The 17,564-nt window shown below is 34.5% G+C and overlaps 1 protein-coding gene across 3 annotated transcripts in view; it reads right to left on the bottom strand.

Annotated features, from left to right (window-relative positions):
* SMG1 (SMG1 nonsense mediated mRNA decay associated PI3K related kinase) overlaps positions 1–17,564 on the bottom strand; it is a 66,449-nt gene that overhangs the window by 28,131 nt on the left and 20,754 nt on the right. For all 3 annotated transcript variants that reach the window (XM_032197280.1, XM_032197282.1, XM_032197281.1), the window contains 22 exons: positions 16,626–16,684; positions 15,780–15,993; positions 14,944–15,069; positions 14,767–14,839; positions 14,257–14,354; positions 12,509–12,682; positions 11,330–11,554; positions 10,611–10,712; positions 9,523–9,792; positions 8,815–8,945; positions 8,009–8,170; positions 7,532–7,650; positions 6,734–6,821; positions 6,545–6,646; positions 5,965–6,105; positions 5,472–5,671; positions 5,005–5,201; positions 4,117–4,284; positions 3,148–3,302; positions 1,952–2,097; positions 1,132–1,333; positions 247–356 (listed from right to left, as the gene is read on the bottom strand). In XM_032197280.1, the coding sequence (XP_032053171.1) occupies positions 247–356; positions 1,132–1,333; positions 1,952–2,097; positions 3,148–3,302; positions 4,117–4,284; positions 5,005–5,201; positions 5,472–5,671; positions 5,965–6,105; positions 6,545–6,646; positions 6,734–6,821; positions 7,532–7,650; positions 8,009–8,170; positions 8,815–8,945; positions 9,523–9,792; positions 10,611–10,712; positions 11,330–11,554; positions 12,509–12,682; positions 14,257–14,354; positions 14,767–14,839; positions 14,944–15,069; positions 15,780–15,993; positions 16,626–16,684 (3,262 nt within the window). The remainder of the gene's footprint in view (positions 1–246; positions 357–1,131; positions 1,334–1,951; positions 2,098–3,147; positions 3,303–4,116; positions 4,285–5,004; positions 5,202–5,471; positions 5,672–5,964; positions 6,106–6,544; positions 6,647–6,733; positions 6,822–7,531; positions 7,651–8,008; positions 8,171–8,814; positions 8,946–9,522; positions 9,793–10,610; positions 10,713–11,329; positions 11,555–12,508; positions 12,683–14,256; positions 14,355–14,766; positions 14,840–14,943; positions 15,070–15,779; positions 15,994–16,625; positions 16,685–17,564) is intronic.

Genomic DNA, 17,564 nt, shown 5'->3' with positions numbered 1-17,564 from the left:
TTTTTGTGTGTTCACATTCATATTCATTGACGACATGTTACTTAAAGCACATTAACTCCAGAAAACACAGATAAAAAACACAACCTTGTGACAACATTTAGAATTACCATGGCCAATCATTCTGAAGCTTGATTCATAAAGATTACAAGTCAGTCCACTGAACAGAGCAAACTGCATTCAAAAGTTTCAATTTGTCATTTATACATACACACATGAAAAAAATATTTCTTATTTGAAGTAATATACCTATTTTTTCTTTGGATCCTCCTGCAAGTAGGTTGATATTTTCTCCTGGCAATAATTCTAGTTGTTCAGTGCATTCAGCAAGTTCTCCAGACTCAAAGCTGCTCAAAGATCTGCAATTCAATGTTTATATGTTTATTTTCACAGTTTTTTTCATTCCAGAATCTTAATAACTTATATTCAAATTAGCAAAAAATAAAGATTCAAATGAAAACCCTGAAGTTTTAACAGAGCACAAGTGACCAATTCTAAGCAAAAAGCCTGGTTTTGCAAAACGAAAGGCAATAATACTGCACCAAATGGTTAGATTCCCTCTCTGAATGGAAGAAAATCCTCTCCAGCTAGGCAGCTTTTTGTGTTATCACACCATATATACTACTCTTCAGGAAAGAAAGGAAAGTCTAACCATGCAAGACTTTTAAAGGCAATAACTTTTTCTTCTTTACACATAGAAAAGTTTTTGGATAGAATGTCATGATTTTAACTCTTGAGTTTACATTAAGCTGAATTTGCAGAAATATTGCAATATTGTACATATTTTACAATAAATTGTAAGTATTATCTTTCAAAAACTGTACCGTGACGTGTATTTTTAAAAGTTAAGTTGTTTGAATGGATTCATTTTCTGCCAGTAGAAGTAGATTACGTTTGCTAACTTTTACCTCCAGAGATGTTTTGCTTAAACAATAAAAAAACCTCAATAGTCAGAAAGCCACAGCAACTATTCGTAATATTAACAAGCCATACAGATAAGCATATTTTTCCCTCCTAAGGATATAATATTTTTGTATCATAACTCTACTTGAATGACATCGCTTCTAAAAGACACAAAAACTTAAGGATTTCAGTAATCTAAGATACAGTTGAATAACTTGATTACATTCTTACTTTATGTAGTTAAAATCTGCTTTCAGATTTATTGAGGTATTATTAGTGCTTTTCTTCATTTCATGGACCATATTTTGCCATTCCTGAACAGCAGACCAATCAGCAATGGAAATGTAACATTCACATGCTTTGTTACCCAAGTAATTTATAACTTCAGGTGAAGAGTCACTTGGCTTAGTCAGAACAGTTTTTCGACTTTCTCCTGTGGAAAAATATAAATATATATTTGAGAGTACGTATGCAATTTCCAAATCTTTTCTCAAGAAATATGTTTTTATTTAATGTTATGTAATGGTTAAATATAAGAGAAGCAAGATTTTTTTTGTGTTTGCTTTTTTAAACAGATTGAAAATTTTCAAAGGAGGTTTTGGAAAACTTTAGTCCATATCTCCAAAAGAGTTTCAAAACAGGAAAACAGAAGAACTAAATTAGGAACAAAGAATGTCTCTTCTTAAAGATGAAACAGAATACTGAAGCAAAGTCTCAATTTGAGAAGCCCTTAATAAACATCACAATTACAAGATTACATCATAAACACTTAGGCTTAAGCTATGATGATCTAAATAATTTGGAATTAAGCTATAAAAATTAAAATATTTTACTTATTACTTTCAATTTCATTCAGCTAGATATCTTTATTGCAAAGCCTCATGTATAGATACTACTGGTTTCAATGGAATTAAGCAGTTAACTTCAACTGCAGACAGAAACAGCTCTTTAGATTTAAGAATTCAATGCTATAATTGCTATGTCTGTATTGACGAATGCTCTACTTCTACTTTTATACACATACTTTTCAAAAGAAACTAATAATACTCACCATTCAAGGAATGCTTTGGGCTGGCATTGTTGACACTATTTGAATTGGCCAACTTGAGAACAGTTTTGTCAAAGCCTGTTATGCAGCAATCCACTCCTGTCATGGCACACAGGTGCTCCTGGTATTCCACAGTTGCTTTTTCAAACCTTAAGTGATTTAATATTTTAGTTAGCATTTTACAGGATCGTTTTTCTTCTCTGGTAAACTGAGTATATTTTAAGCAGTTCTTTACCCAAAATAATGTGTCACCTTCAGCAAAAGAGAGGTTGATTAACAGAATACAAGTTGGTAAGTTGAATTTCCAGGTTTTAAAAGAGAGGATAAAGGCTTTTCCATTCAGATTTAATGCCAACTTCAAACGAAGCACAGGCTGAAGGAGATGCACATGTTAAATTTGAATATTACACCTTTTACCCAAATGTGAGTTAAATATTATTTAATAGATGATAGTAAAATTGGGTCTAGGACAACAATTCATCTTAAATTTGACATTTTTGAGCAACTCCTCATGTATTATTACAAACCTGCACATTATTTTAAGAAAATTTACAAAGATTTTAAGAAAGCTTACAAAGATAGGAAAAATACTTAAAAATACTAAAACCTCAGGTGTGTTTGTTAGCAGATAGCAGCTAAATAATTGTGTCCTTTTTTCATTTCACACAAGAGACAGTATACATTGCTTTAAAGAGATAACTTCACAATTTAGGCATACACTGTCTTGAACACTGACCCACCTATTTGAATCAGCAGCCAAAGATTCTACTTTAACAGATGTAGAAGCCACTTTTTCAAAACAGACCTAAAACTGTAAAGCATCTCCCTCTCAGCAAACTGTGTCAAATGATCAGATCTTGCCATGCACCAGAAAGTTCAACAAGCAATATATACATTAATATTTTGCAATGGAAGAAAAGGAAAATAGTATTGCTATTGTCATATAACTGAAACCAGGACATCTATGTACAAGAAACTAAGAAAAAAGAGATTATGGGAATTATCAGGACTTGAGTATAAAGGATGTTCACAAATTATCTAAAAAACAATGCCTTAGGTATCTTTGAAAAACACTGACTTTAACATGGAAACTGTATCAACAACATTGATTAATGCCACAACTTAAGATTCAGAAGTATGATTAAGCATAAGAAATAGTCCAAATTTGTAACATCCAATTATCTGGAAGAAAAACTTACCGCCCTTCTGCTTGTTGAGCTACAGAATTGATCCAGGCAAGACTCTTCCCAACTACAGCAGAAGACCAGACAGCTATACCCTGAATAGCTTCAGGACAGTGAAGCTCACATAATGCTTCTACCAGCATCATAATGGTCACTTCCAATTCATTTCCCTAAAACAAATACAAAAAAACTTCAACAAATCTTATATGGAATGAGAGTTATATGCGTAGTTAAATGCTTGGAAATGGCAGGGCAGTACTTCACTTCACTATAGAGGCATATAATGAAGTGTTCTGTGTATCCATCCATTGCACTGTTTTTGGAAAAGCACAGATACTCAGGGAAGAGTTTGTGCTATGAATTCCCAGCCTGAATGTCAGTAGTTAGCAAACACTGTCTGGTGGGTCTACTGCTATATAAAAACAAATACAAGAATTCACAAAGCAGCAGGAAGGTAATTAACAGCAAGCCTTGTTAAAGTATTTAAGCAGATCAAGTCATGTACTGTAGGAACTATTCAACTTTTTAAAAACACATAACCACTTTATTCCCTCATCCCACCCCTGCACTTATCTGCTGCTTACTTCATATAGGAAACATTGCCTCATGATACATCCCCTTCCTGCTCAGAAGAGGGAGTCAAGGACATTACCACAAGACTCCTCACATTAATACAGCAAGAGCATCAAGCAGAACTTTCTGCTTAAACAGGAACCACTCAATTCACATTCAATGAACTGTATCATTCATTTATGTGAAGTATTTGACCAAATGCACACAGTACACCCTAACCTCTAACCCACATTATCACCTAAATGCAGAAATCTGTCAGAACAGAAGCATGAGTTTAAAATGTTGCTTTCGAGTAAATACTGAACCAGATGTTTTGTAAGAGATTCTTAATAACTGATTACCTCAGCTTAGTTTTTATAATATAGTGGGAGTATTTTCATGACAGTCTGCAAAATTTGAAAAAGATAGTACCTGAGATAGACTGTTATTAGTTTTCATTTCTGTGAGTAAATCAAAACCATGTCTGACTGTCACAGCAGGCTGGCCAGCCAGCAATCCAACTCTCATGATGGAAAGTCTAATCCGCGTCAGCCAATCTTGGCATGTCTGGCGATTAGTATAAAAGAATGTCCTGATAACCTTTTAAAACAGGAAAAAGTAACATTTTCACAATACTGTTCATGTGTATGAATCAAAATAATTACATTAAGTACATAATATTTATAAACACCAAAGTCATAACAGGTTTTGCTGCTGCAATTGAATTTTCAACTGAGGGGTGAAGAAACAGATTAAGTTCTGCATTTTCAATTTTTTGATACAGGCATTCTTAAATCTTGCACGGCTTGCAACTGGCCAGGCATATCAGCAAGCTAAAAATCTTGAAGTGAACTAACTATAAATTATATTTTACTGTCACACTGAAATCTGGTAATTAACTGATTTCAACAGTGAAGAACGTTTTACAGCTGATACTATGCAAAAATGTATGCTGTTTATAAATACTTCAAATGACAATCTGGTCTCAAATAATTGTTTCTTTATACTGCTGATAACCTACAAGTTAGACGTACTACAGAATTGCTTACTATTGTACCTCTATGCAAGTTTATGCACCAGAAATAACTCGTTTTCGCATGCTTTCTCAGAATAAAATTACGAAGCCAGACAAATTAAGAGTCTCCAACTTGCATTAGAAGATATTATTCTCCTTTAATAAGAGTATGAGATTAAATGCTAGCAAACAAAGCTTAACCGCAGCATCCAAAAAGTTCCACAGTTAAGACCTGGACAACCCTGAAAACATTGTTCATTCAGTAGACTGTTTCAAGTAACATCAGCACCGTAAGACAGACAAACCTTGGGTGGAGAAGTGAGAGCGTTGGCACATCCTTCATATGCGTTGTACATCAATTTTTCCAAGTTTTCCAGATATTGTAAAAGGAGAACAAGCCGAAGCTGGTTGCTACTGTGTCCTTCATCATTGTCCGCAGTAGTCCACTGGCTAACATCTTGATCTGGGTTTAACGTATGGGCTGCAAGGCTCCTAATAATACCTATGTATTTTTACCAAGACATGGAAAAAATTATCAAATATACTTTAGAATTGTTATCTTGTGACACACAAAGTAAAATCTCTCAAAAATTAATAGCACTTATGCAACTGCTATTCTGGCATTGCATCTCTTGATACATCAGACAAATACATGCTAAAAATCTATAATCACTGAAAAATAAAGCCACTGCCTTGGACATGAAATTCTTTAGCTGCAATTTCCTTACATAAAAGGAAATTCCATGAGAATAAGCTATATTCTTTACATTACCTTCAATTGTTTGAAATGTATCTTGGGCTCTACCCAGAGGAGTTCGTAACTTTGAAAGAACAGTAAACTGAGCTGCCTCCCAGACAGCCCATTGCCAAAGAACAGCATCAGTCTTCAACAGATTACGAGGGATGGTTGGTTGATCTCGCTTATCTAGCCTTTGACAGCTGTAGAACAGCCTTTCTAACCAATTATCTTTCCTGAAAAAAAAAAAAAAAAATCAGAACAGAAGTTCATATAGTAACAAGATTGTAATGTACACAGATCACCTATCTATTGCTGTCAAAATCTCTCAAGATTGTTTTCAGCAGCCATGTACATAATGCAAATATTTACAAAATTGTGTATTGAGGGTATTTATAAATACTTAAAGAGAAAGGTAAAGAACTGAAAGCAATGTAACTTGTACAATAGTTATAAAATTTAAACTAGTTTGGAATTCTTCATTATCAATTCAACATCAATGAATTTCAGTTTTAAAAGAAGTTCTTACCCAGTTCGATGAGAGCTTCCATATAAAATAAAACTAATGACATCAGAGAAATCCTGTGGATGGAATGTGTTACTTGGAGCTTTGCTCATGTGACTTCTTATAGCCAAAGAAATTTCTTGTATTTCTGTGTGGGTACGGTTACTGCAGGAAGAGGGGGAAAAACAAGTCATGTTATTGAATAAATCTGAAACAAAGTTATGCAAAAGAAGATATACATATGCATATATAATGACTGGAAATAAATATACTCTTTGGTGATAAGACACAGTGCTTTTAAGAGTTCAGGTCTTTGAGACAGACTGCAGGGCATAGTATTGCTAAAATTCTGAATAACATGGACCTTAGAACTATTCATATTTGCTGCAAGAAGTACTGCACTGTTTATCAAATTTGTTAATTACTTTGTGTAATAACTACTGTTCTTAAATCTGCAACACAGTAGAAGAGACATTAAGACATCTTGTTATGCATTTTGATTTTAAATTTGGAAAATATGGTAACGTTCACCTAGAATTTTTCAGGTAACTTTCATTAAGAAACCAAACCATTATCTATACTGAAGTTAATCTGAACAACTTACCTCAACACCACATCTAAAGGAATTGACTTCAGAAGTTTTCCAAAAGCTTGCCTTACACGAGCACCACTATGTACTAGTTGAACACGACACACATCAACACATCTGCATCACCAAAAGAGGGGAAAAAAAGGTCATAACATTTCCATTAACAGCATAATTCAAACCACATACATAATTCTGTGCCATTACCTTTGTAAAAGGTCATCTGGTAGGGACGAAGACAGGGCATGGAGGCTACTACATGCTTGAAGACAAATATTCACATCTTCCAAAAGTGCTGAATTAAGGAATTAAAAGGAAAATGTCACTTGGCTTGAATTAGATAATTTACACATTACTCTGGTAGTAGAGGAGCACCTAGACATTTTTACAGCACAGCTAGTATAGACACAGGCTTTACGCTTTATTTTGATTTAGTTAACTGGTTTTACTGTACCAGGTAAATACTTAGTAAAAGAAAGTCACTTGTCTTATACGTTACTTATGTGGCCTATTCTGACCAATGACAAGATTAATTTCCTTATGGCCTCCATACACTGGCATTATGCATAGTATATTTTCAGTAAGAAGAAACTAAGATCAAGTTAGTTAACTGCAAGCCTTGGGAAGTTATTGCTCTTGCTACTACTATAGGAACAAATGCTTTTGGTACAAGCTATTTCCAGGATATTTTGAGATCCAGAACAATATAACAAGTTATGGAAACATTCCACTGTTTTTGATTGAGTAACACAAAATCTTACTTGCAGGATTTGGCACATCACTGATGGTTTTGGAGATTAACATCACAATCACAAAGTATTATTTTAAGAAAATAATCGTTTGCCTAATAGGTAGGGATGTGTTTAAGAGAAAGGACAGAAGGAGAGTAAGTCCTTGTGCCACACAAACCAGAGGTACCCCTAAAATTAATCATATAATCACAGTCACTTATGGAATCATGCCACATAAAAGACAGTTAATAAATAGAAGTTAGTTCTATCTTACTGTTTGCTAAAAGTCCTTTACAAAACTTATGGAAAGATGGGAGAGAGAATAAAGGTGCATATGTCTCTGATTTTTTCATCAGAACAGCCACTTCCAAAGCCCATGTCATTAGTAGTTTCCTACAAAAAAGGAAAAATATTAGTTGCTCTATGCAGTTACAGAAAGCTATCTTTCAATATACCTTAAATTACACTTCAGGTTACAGATCAGCATCCTTTCAGTAAAGTTTGATGGCTCTGCTTTTAATGTATAGATCTTATAGTAGTTTCCATTTTCATAATTTTTGTAAATAGAAGTGAGTACCTATTTCTGCTCCCTCCTCCCCTCCCAGATATTGTTATTTGTGTTTCATAAGAAATACATACTTCATTGGTTAAAGTTACCCTAAGCTTTACAGACAAAAATAAGACCTATTTTCTGAGTTAAGATATTCTATTGATAAAAACACCTCCTGATTAATAAGAAAATGATAGTTACCTGGTATCTTGAGTAAGGTTATCCTTCTTAAGCAGTAGCCCCAAAAGGTTTAGTATGATTGAGAAATGTTTTTTTGTTGCTGTGGTTACAGTACTTATAACTGCTCCATCAAACAGAGAGGGAGAGGAAGAACTGAGGCTACTGGATATGAAATGGTCATGCCTGGATGGCAAAGAAAAAAATATTAAAAACAAAATGAATACTTCATCCAAACGTACAAGAGAAAAAGAAAGTTGTAAAGTTATATATACACACAACATTATAATAACATTATGTCAAAACTCAAGTATTTTGATGCTTGGACTAAAAGAACAAAGCTGTAGTTTTACATCAGTCCATGCAGTCCAATAACCTGGTTTCAATGGTGGCTGATGTCAAATGCAGAATGAAAATTCACCCAAAATGAAGTATGTACAAAATAACTTTAGAACTAGTGTAATTCCTTTAGTTTTGACAACATTAACAAGGTCCAAAGTGTGCTTAAATCTGTTGTTTGCTTTTCATTGCCCCTCCTAGTAAGCAAAATAGTAACCAATCTTTTGTTATTCACTCTCAAAGTTCTCCCTCAGTTATCTCTATTCAAACCCAAGACTCTTAATCCCCACTTTGAATAAAATGATAAATTTTAAGGCAGGATACACTTTATTAGCATTTATCTACAAGTTATGAAAGTAAAAACTGATTAGGCTAGTTTGGGCAAAACCTTAATGGCAATAGTCTCAAATTTATCCCCCCAACAATATATTCCATTCAAGTAAGTCTATCCTAGTCCTCTTAAAATACTGATGAATTATTAGTCTTCATACCTGGAACAATGTGAATATAATGTATACAGTACTGCATACTGGACAGCAGGAAAATGAACTGCTATGTCACCATGAACAATCATCAGATTTTTACTCAGTAGTGCAAACACAGTTGGTGAAAGGGCCCACATCTGTAAGAAAAATTGCAACATAAGCACAGAAACATAATAAATAGTATCTATTTTGAACTGTAGCTTCCATACTGTTAATTTTTAATTAATTTAATTAATTTAATGTATTCTGTGACAGTAACTCCATTAATTTCATAATCTTCTCAGTTTAAAAAAGGGGAAAGAAAGTAATTACAATATGTTAAAAGCATATTGTTTTTATTTGGAACAAACTGTAACAAATATTTTCACGTGGCTGATATACTACCAGCAGACACACTGAAGATGATTTTATCTGTCTCGCTTTTCACAAAGTAGAATTACTCGGACAATATTGTAATCAATCTAAGAATCACCCTGGTAAGACACTCTTCCCTAGAAACTACTTTTCATTATGCACAAACTAGATATAAAAACCACCTGTTCCATTTCCTCTAGGTTTTAATTCTGGACATCTTTTACTATAACCTACTAGGGAACAAATACGATCATTTTAATCATACATAAGTACTACTAGTGGAATATATTATGATATATTTTAAGTTAAAGTGAATTTGTGCAAGAAGTATTAAAAATGATCTGTACAGTTTTTACTCACCCCAATTAATGAATTTTTAGCATTTCCAATGGTACTTAGGGCACTGAGGTCAAATATAACAACAAACTTTGCATTATCCACACTGAATACATGCTTCTTGAAAGACTCATGCTGGATTTCAGAACAGGCCTCGGGAAGATGTAAACTATAGAGAAGACTATTTAGGGCACAGGTCATTTCTCCTAGAATCAACCTGTAAGCAGTCTCCAAAACAGGAATGTTCTTCAGGCTCAGAACTGCTTGATATACAGCATGGGCTGCTGCAACAACCTTGGGAGTATGAAATAAAGAAACAACTGATTAGTCCGAAATTATCTCCTGGTTTCAGCTAGAATAGAGTTAATTTTCCTCGTAGGAGCTGGTATGGTGCTGTGTTTTGGGTTTAGGATGAGAATAGTGTACATTGCATACCATGCAATGTCGTACTGAGCAATTGTATGGGGTGGCTGGCCAGTGTGGGGAGTGGGGACTGCTGCTTGGGAAAGGGCTGGGCATCAGTCAGCAGGCAGTGAGTAATTGGAATGTGCATCACCTGCTTTGTACATGTTATTATTACTATTATTATAATTATTGTTTCTCTTCCTTTTCTGTCCTATTAAACTCTTTATCTCAACCAACAAGCTTTTTTTTTTTTTTTTTTTTTTTTTTCCCCAGTTCTCTCTCATTGTGGGGGTAGGGGACAGTGAACAGCCAACTACCCAGCCGGGTTAAACCATAACAAATCATAAAATATATTAATTGCCAACACAGAATTAAAAGCTATGATTCTTTATCTATGAATAGCCTAGTCTGGTACTCACACCTGTCTTCATCTCTCTGTAATTAGGTACTACTCACAGAATCCGTAGATAGCTTTATAGACCACCCACATAGTGCACACCAAGTATGAATGCCACATGATCTACAGACCTCTCTATCTGGTATGACAGTAAACTTACCAATTCCTTATCAAATCTAAATGCCAAAAGCAAGAACTAGCTACATCTGCTTTCTCATAGCTTATTTAAGATGAATAGAATTTTCCAGCTTAAAAAATACGTTTTAAATGCATTAAGACTGTTGTAATACACCTGTAAAGTCACTCTTACCTCTTTTTCCTTATGATAACGGAGTACAAGTAGTTTAGACTCTGGTATAAATAATTTCTCTACAAACGAAGATGGTAGCTTTGTATTTATTTGTTCAACAATCTGGAGATAAAACACAAAATAAATACTTTTAACTATCCAATTTTTTATTACAACACAGATTATTGAAGTTGAATCAAAATAGTTTTTCTAGCCTCTATATACTATAGCTAGAAAAAAGTTTCCCAATAACACAAGTATTTTGTATTTTCTTTCTCAAATGCACATGCAGAGAATTACTTTCAGGCTTTAACATGACAGCTAAGAGAGAAAATTGCTTGAATAACCTGCATCCATATGGGCTTTCAAAACTTATGACCTACTTTTAAGAGCTATGTTTTCATTTCTCAGGTCACACCATAAGCAGATATATAGTAGATAAATAGAACATATTAGCACTAAGGTTCTGAAATTCATCAGATGGGGGTATCAACTGCAGAGACTGAAAGCCAAGCAATGCAGAGGAAAAAAGCACTCATACTAAAAACTAAAAGCATAACAACCCAACAGCATAAACAAGCTAGCAGCATAAACTACATTAAAGAATTAAAACAGAAGGATTTCTTGCTTGCGGTCAGGAAGAGTTTTAAATAAATAAAACATATGCAGAAAAAAAACATTTTGCTTAAAAAAATAACATTTTCTAATTATAACATTAATAATAATAAATAAATACAAACCAGTGTCAACAGATTCAGTACTGAAATGATATAATCAGTGCCACACGTCTGACAATTTTCCATTTGATCTAATCCATATGTAATAACCATGTCACAGTGTATAGTCATACTTGGATCTAGACTACCAAGTAAAACACCAACACATTCATTGGCAGCTGTGAGTACTGCTTCAGAGAAGAACACTTGGTTTGCTGCAGTCACACATCTCATTACTCTGTACAGAACCTAGAAAATTAAGAAGAACACCCCTAAATTAAGATCAATTTAAAAAAGAGTAACTGCTTGCTATTTAATTATACGGAATTTCCATTTGATATCCTATCTCATAATATCTGCAGCAAGCTATATTCTGTTAAAAGAATATTCTGAATAACGTACATCATGGCGTCACACCCCAAACGTGTAAGAAAATAAATGTACCTTTGACTGCTTGGTTTCTTACTCAGTTAAGGGCTTAGATAAACCTTCTTGCATCACCAGAATCCTCTGCAGATTAAGACAAGTTACATAACTGTCTTGGCTTTAATTGGGAAGTCCATACCATTATTTATCAGAGAAAGTTTTTTTGTCCCTAACAGAACTCTGTAGAGGAATATATTCCAATTGTGTGGCTATTGATGGATGAGCTGCAAGATTCTTTGTTTAATCTATTTGGAAGTCATTTACACACTCTACAAGTCCTGTTACAGAAGGATAGCAGTGACTTTTCATGTTTTACTGATTTTTCACTATTCTATTGTACAAGTTCTCTCTAGAATAAAAGGGCTTTGCTGTTATATTTGGCTTATATGCAATTTCAGCATGAATAAAATAAAAACTACGTTTTATACATTACACAATTTGAATTTGAATAAATGGCAACAATATGGTTACAAAGGCAAGTAACACAGACACGAACCCTGCTACACAAAATCAAAATGCCTACACAAAATTGTTGGTTTCTGCTACATATGATTCCAATATGCCACTGTCACAACGTATGTCTTAATATTTAATACAATTCCCACAGCGTATTTCTTCAAGGAAATACATTTGCTTAAAGCTGAGAATACACATTTATAAACTATCAAACATGCACACAACTCAACATAAATAAACAGTAAAAAAACAAAACAAACTGTCATTGTATGGCAATAAATCATGTCAGCAACAAAGAAAAACCAAAGCTTGAATTCTTACATCAGTTACATATGCTTCCGTAATTGGAGGTCCTCTAATTGGGCTGAAGCGTTCCCCAATACTCCTCACCACAGTACTGAACACCCGAAGAAGAGCAGCCAGTTTAGGCAGGGACACTGAAGGAGGAGGAATATCTTCATCTACTGATTCTCCAGAAGCCACATGGCTGAGGTCCTACAGTGCACATGTTTTATATATCAGTATACATAATTAGCAGTTATAAGTACTTCTGATTATTTTTAATCACAAATTTTATTTTTTGTATGTCTACTTCCCAGACACATTATAGATACTACAAAGTTGTAAATGTATTTAGACAACAACTTCACAGAGACAGGATAGAGGCACACAAAGATAAGCAAGTCACTGAACACATGGAACTCTATTCAGTAGTTCAGCTGCTGCAACAGAGTGCTCTTAGGCTATCTTGTAAATGAAAACAGAGGTTTATTTATAAGCCACTGTAGCATGTTCTGCTGCAACAGTTGCCTGCACACTTTTACCACTCTCCCAGACAATTCCCAGCTAGGGGCTGGCATTGGGATGTTTGAGAGGCCATTCCCAATACACTGTTTACATGCAGCCACCTTCATCTGGAGACTGAGTTTACTACCAGGCTATCTCATGCCAGCTGGCAACAGTGCTGGGAACCTTCCCAGAAGTGCTGATCTCATTACGACAGATATTGTCTACCCCTCTGCAAAATAAAACACACTAGCTTGAACCACCTTCTCCGTGATTTAAGTTAACATGTTACCTTAAGGCTCTTCCACAGGTAATATGCACATTGTCCAGTTCAGTGGACAAGCTGATAAGCACTGATTTACTGTGCTAACTTAATAAGCTAAAGGCTAAGTGCACATATAAGTACACTAGCAGAACTGAATGATTTATTCTGCTTTTAGTGAAACAGACTGCGTAGGAAGTACAATCTTACCCATAGAATCTGCAGGTAAAAACAAGGCAATTTTGATAGCACTTCTGTTAACGTATAGACTGTAGCACAATCTAGTTATAAGCATATATACATGAGCACACATACATTAAGATCCCTTCCAACAGTCTTGGTTTAATGACAGCTTCATACAACAGAGTTTATATTAACAAGCAAAGGTTACAGTGTCAATGCAAAGTATCTGTTAATTTAATATTTTTTTGTTTTCTAACAGGTTTCAAAGCTCCTGCTACATTATTTTCTGCACAATATATCCTGTTACTTTGTTTAAAAAACAGGTTTACCATTAAGTATGGAAGCATTAAGAATCTCTTTCCCCACCAATAGTCACTTCTTCCAACAAACTCTGAGGCAAAATGTCTTCAGGTTTTTAAAAATCAAAGTATTCCTGTTTCACTAATTACTTTGATATACCCAGCTCCCCAACCTCATCAGGTAAATATGCATATTCTTACTATAGGCAATTAATAATCTAAGTGCAAGGAAAGAGCCTCAAGTTGGGCCAGGGGAGGTTTAGATTGGATGTCAGGAAGAATTTATTCACAGAAAGTGTTTTGGTATTGGAACTGGCTGCCCGGGGAGGTGGTGGAAGTATTAGCCATCCACGAGCATTCCAGAATTGTCATTCTATATACACTTTGAATACGCTCTGAATTTGATCCTGTTTTCCCCAGAAAAATTCTGTAATTTCCTCTTCTATAAATGTAATACATCCATAAGTCACATCTATGTATTTATTTAATAAAATTTATAACAGTAAACTCTGATGTATATATAATAAAGCCTTATTTACCTCAGCATATGCTTCCATATCTTCTAAAAACTGACCCAAGAGTGTGGTAGAAAAAGTAAGATCAGCCACCCAGAAGGGCTCCAAGCTCTGCAGCCACCCTGTATCAAAATACCATGCGGATTAAAACAGGGGTACAATTTAATATATAAAAATGACATTTTTGTAAAGTACAATATCTTTACCACAGCATATTCTGCAGGTACATCAAAGATAAGCTCATTTTTTCATAGTTCTTGAGAATTAAGACCCGTAAACCTACTAAAAGTTTTTAAGGAGTCACACAAAGAATTGACGTTTACATGTAGTCTGAATAAACATCCAATTTTTCCATCTACAACATGAAATGGCAAACACAAATTTACTAAAACATTAGGAACAAAATGTATTGTTACACAGCCAGAAACTCATGTTGGTTTTGTCAACTTCCACATCAATAGGACCCAACCTGTGTAAGTAAACCCACACTTCCTGCAAGCCAGACTGGACATGAGCAGCTCTGGACAAACTCACCGGACACCTGTTGCGTCAACGAAGGTTTCTGAGTGTGATCTATATGCCACCCAACCAGTATGTCCACTGTGTCCTGAAAAGCAGTTTTGGGGAAGGGAAAAAAAGAAGGCTGGTTACCCAATATGTTACAACAGCTCTTCTAACTAAGAGAAAATGAAGAGGACATATTAAGCTTACCCTAAAATTGGTGCTGAAAATGTGTGGGTAACATCGGGACACCAAAAGTATGCACTTGACACATTTGCACAGTAACTCTGGTGTATCCACATTTTCTAGAATGGACTGCAGGCTAGTCATTACAAGCTAAAAAGTAAAAGCAAAGCTATTAGACATTTCACTTCATTAACACACGTGAAACAGTCACAATGTAAAGACATGGATTTACTCAACATTCAACATTTTTTAGCAAGCTACTTGAAGTCAAACTTCTCAACACTCTTTTTGCTGGGAGGAAAAGAGTAAAAAGCATCACATATAGGGCTTTGAAAGAACCAATTAGTTGTTTCTGAGTTTGTTTCTCCTGCTGAACCTTTTTGGCTGTGGAACTAAAATATTAAACTGCAGCACAGACCTGAATGCAGTTCTACACCCAAAATAAGACCCTAGAACTAAATCCATGGGATCAAGTATGCATGCATCCTGTTCTGTCCTAGATCCAGAAAAAGTTCAACCTAGACACGACAAATAGGAGGCGGCAAATCAAAGCAATTAATACACTGCGTACCATTCCACTTTTTTTTTTTTTAATGTGTTTGTTGATGTTTTTTTTATTATTCTCAACAAAATTCTTCATCTTGAATCTGCAACATACACTAAAAAGTATCATCGAATTACGTACTAAGACCTGACATTTTCTTCTAACAAAACCAAAGAACTCCATTCAAAGTTCCCTGCCAGTTTTAATTACACTTATGTCAACATAGTATTACCTTTTGTTCATTCTAGTTTAAGAGTTAATTTAAGCATTGCACTGGAAAAATCATTAATATTCCTGCTTAAACTTGTAGTCTTACCTGCATTAAAGATGAAAAGGCTTTCTTTTCTCCTACAGTCTCTAGTGCTTTGTAGGTTGCACACAAATAAAGAAGTTTAACTTCATCTTTTGTGGATGAGCTGAATTTGCTAAAAATCCATTTAAAGATCTTCTCAGCCTCGTAGCTCAGAGAAGCACAAAGAAGGCCAAGACAGCAAGCTCCTTCCTGTCTCAGTTCTTGAAGCAATTTGCTACTGTATTTTTGGGGAGAGAAAAAAAAAATGAAGAGTCTCCAGACATTAAAGCAGAACAGAAAAAATAAAGAACAAATTCAAACATTTTCTCAAGCAGAAAAATACATGCATAAATGAAGTTGCTTCCAATTTAGCTGCTACATTGACTATAAAGTTAAAATAAAAATGTGAAATAATTTTTCAATGATATATTATTTCTATGAAATAAATCAATTTAAGTAAAAGAACAGAATAAATTGGCCAATCTACTTGCAACATGCTATTCAAGAAAAAATTCTTGTTGTACAAAAACCTTAAGACCAATTTAAAAGCTAGATTACCACTGCAGCATAATACTACACCTAACCAATTAAATGTAGGTGAGAATTCATGCTACCTACAGCATAAAAGCGACACGTGTACAATAAAATTCTCTCCATGAAGTGTACTCTAGACAATATAATAGTATCTTTGGTATGCCTATGAGTCTTAGCTTTCCTCCACTTCTGTCCCATTAATAATTTTTGTCATGCCCACGCAAATTAATGCATCCTTTAATCTTTTTGATTTTTTGGAAATCAAGAACTTAATGCCATTGCTTTTTTTTTTTTTCTTCTTTAAAACCTCTAAACTGCTTAAATTTTCTAGCTTACCTTTCATTGAGTACATCATGAATGGCAGTCAGGATATTATCCAGTTGTTTAACTAGTACCTATAATATAGGATACATAAAAGGCATAAACATCATAATGCTACAATAACTTGTGCAAACTAGGTCCTGTTTACACCCACATTAAGAACACCGCTGGCAATTCTGTTTGCTAATAGAATGCTATTATGCTTTCCATAGCCACTGCAGACTAGGAGGAACTATATTAAGCAATACTGCAATATTATCCTACATGTTGTATTTCATATTTATTTCCAGTAGCCACGAAAATACACTGGCAGCCTGCTATCGAGTCTTGTTCTAAATTTAGTTCTTGTTAATAACATTACATCATAAACGTACAACTCACCATACAGCTCATCAGGAGCATCTCCTGAAGACCTAGTCTACATTAGTAACTGAGTGTATCAGCAGAATATTTAATTGATCTGATAATAGCCTAGAGTATTAGAATTTCTCCTTAGGCAACACTTACAGAGAAATGGAGTACTATTTTCTAGGGATGAAACATTACTGATGAACCACTAATTCTCAATAAGCATAACCAATTTTTTTCTTAATACACACTGAAAAAACAATAGAGGTAAGTTGCGAAACAATACATTTAGCTACAACGCTATTACAAACAAGGTACTATCAAGAAGCTCTTTTGACAGGTTAATTAAAAGATCTGTTCTCTTTTGTTTAGAAAAACATTAATCTTCTAACACGGTGATGTTATTTAATTTTTGTTAAGTTCTGAGCACTGGGAGGGAGGGAGGTCCACATACTTGGCCCCTCAAAACTCACACGGACATTTTAAAAGCGTGCCTGATGTCTGCAAGGGAGGCTACAAAAAGAGGGGAAAAAAGACTTCTATACAATTTAGAAGCTGGAACACAAGGGTATTACATGGCAATGGCACTGCCTAGTTACTTTTACT

This window comes from Aythya fuligula, chromosome 15 (assembly GCF_009819795.1).
Source record: "Aythya fuligula isolate bAytFul2 chromosome 15, bAytFul2.pri, whole genome shotgun sequence".
Classification (NCBI taxonomy): Eukaryota; Metazoa; Chordata; class Aves; order Anseriformes; family Anatidae; genus Aythya; species Aythya fuligula.
This window is presented reverse-complemented; position numbering and strand designations above follow the sequence as displayed.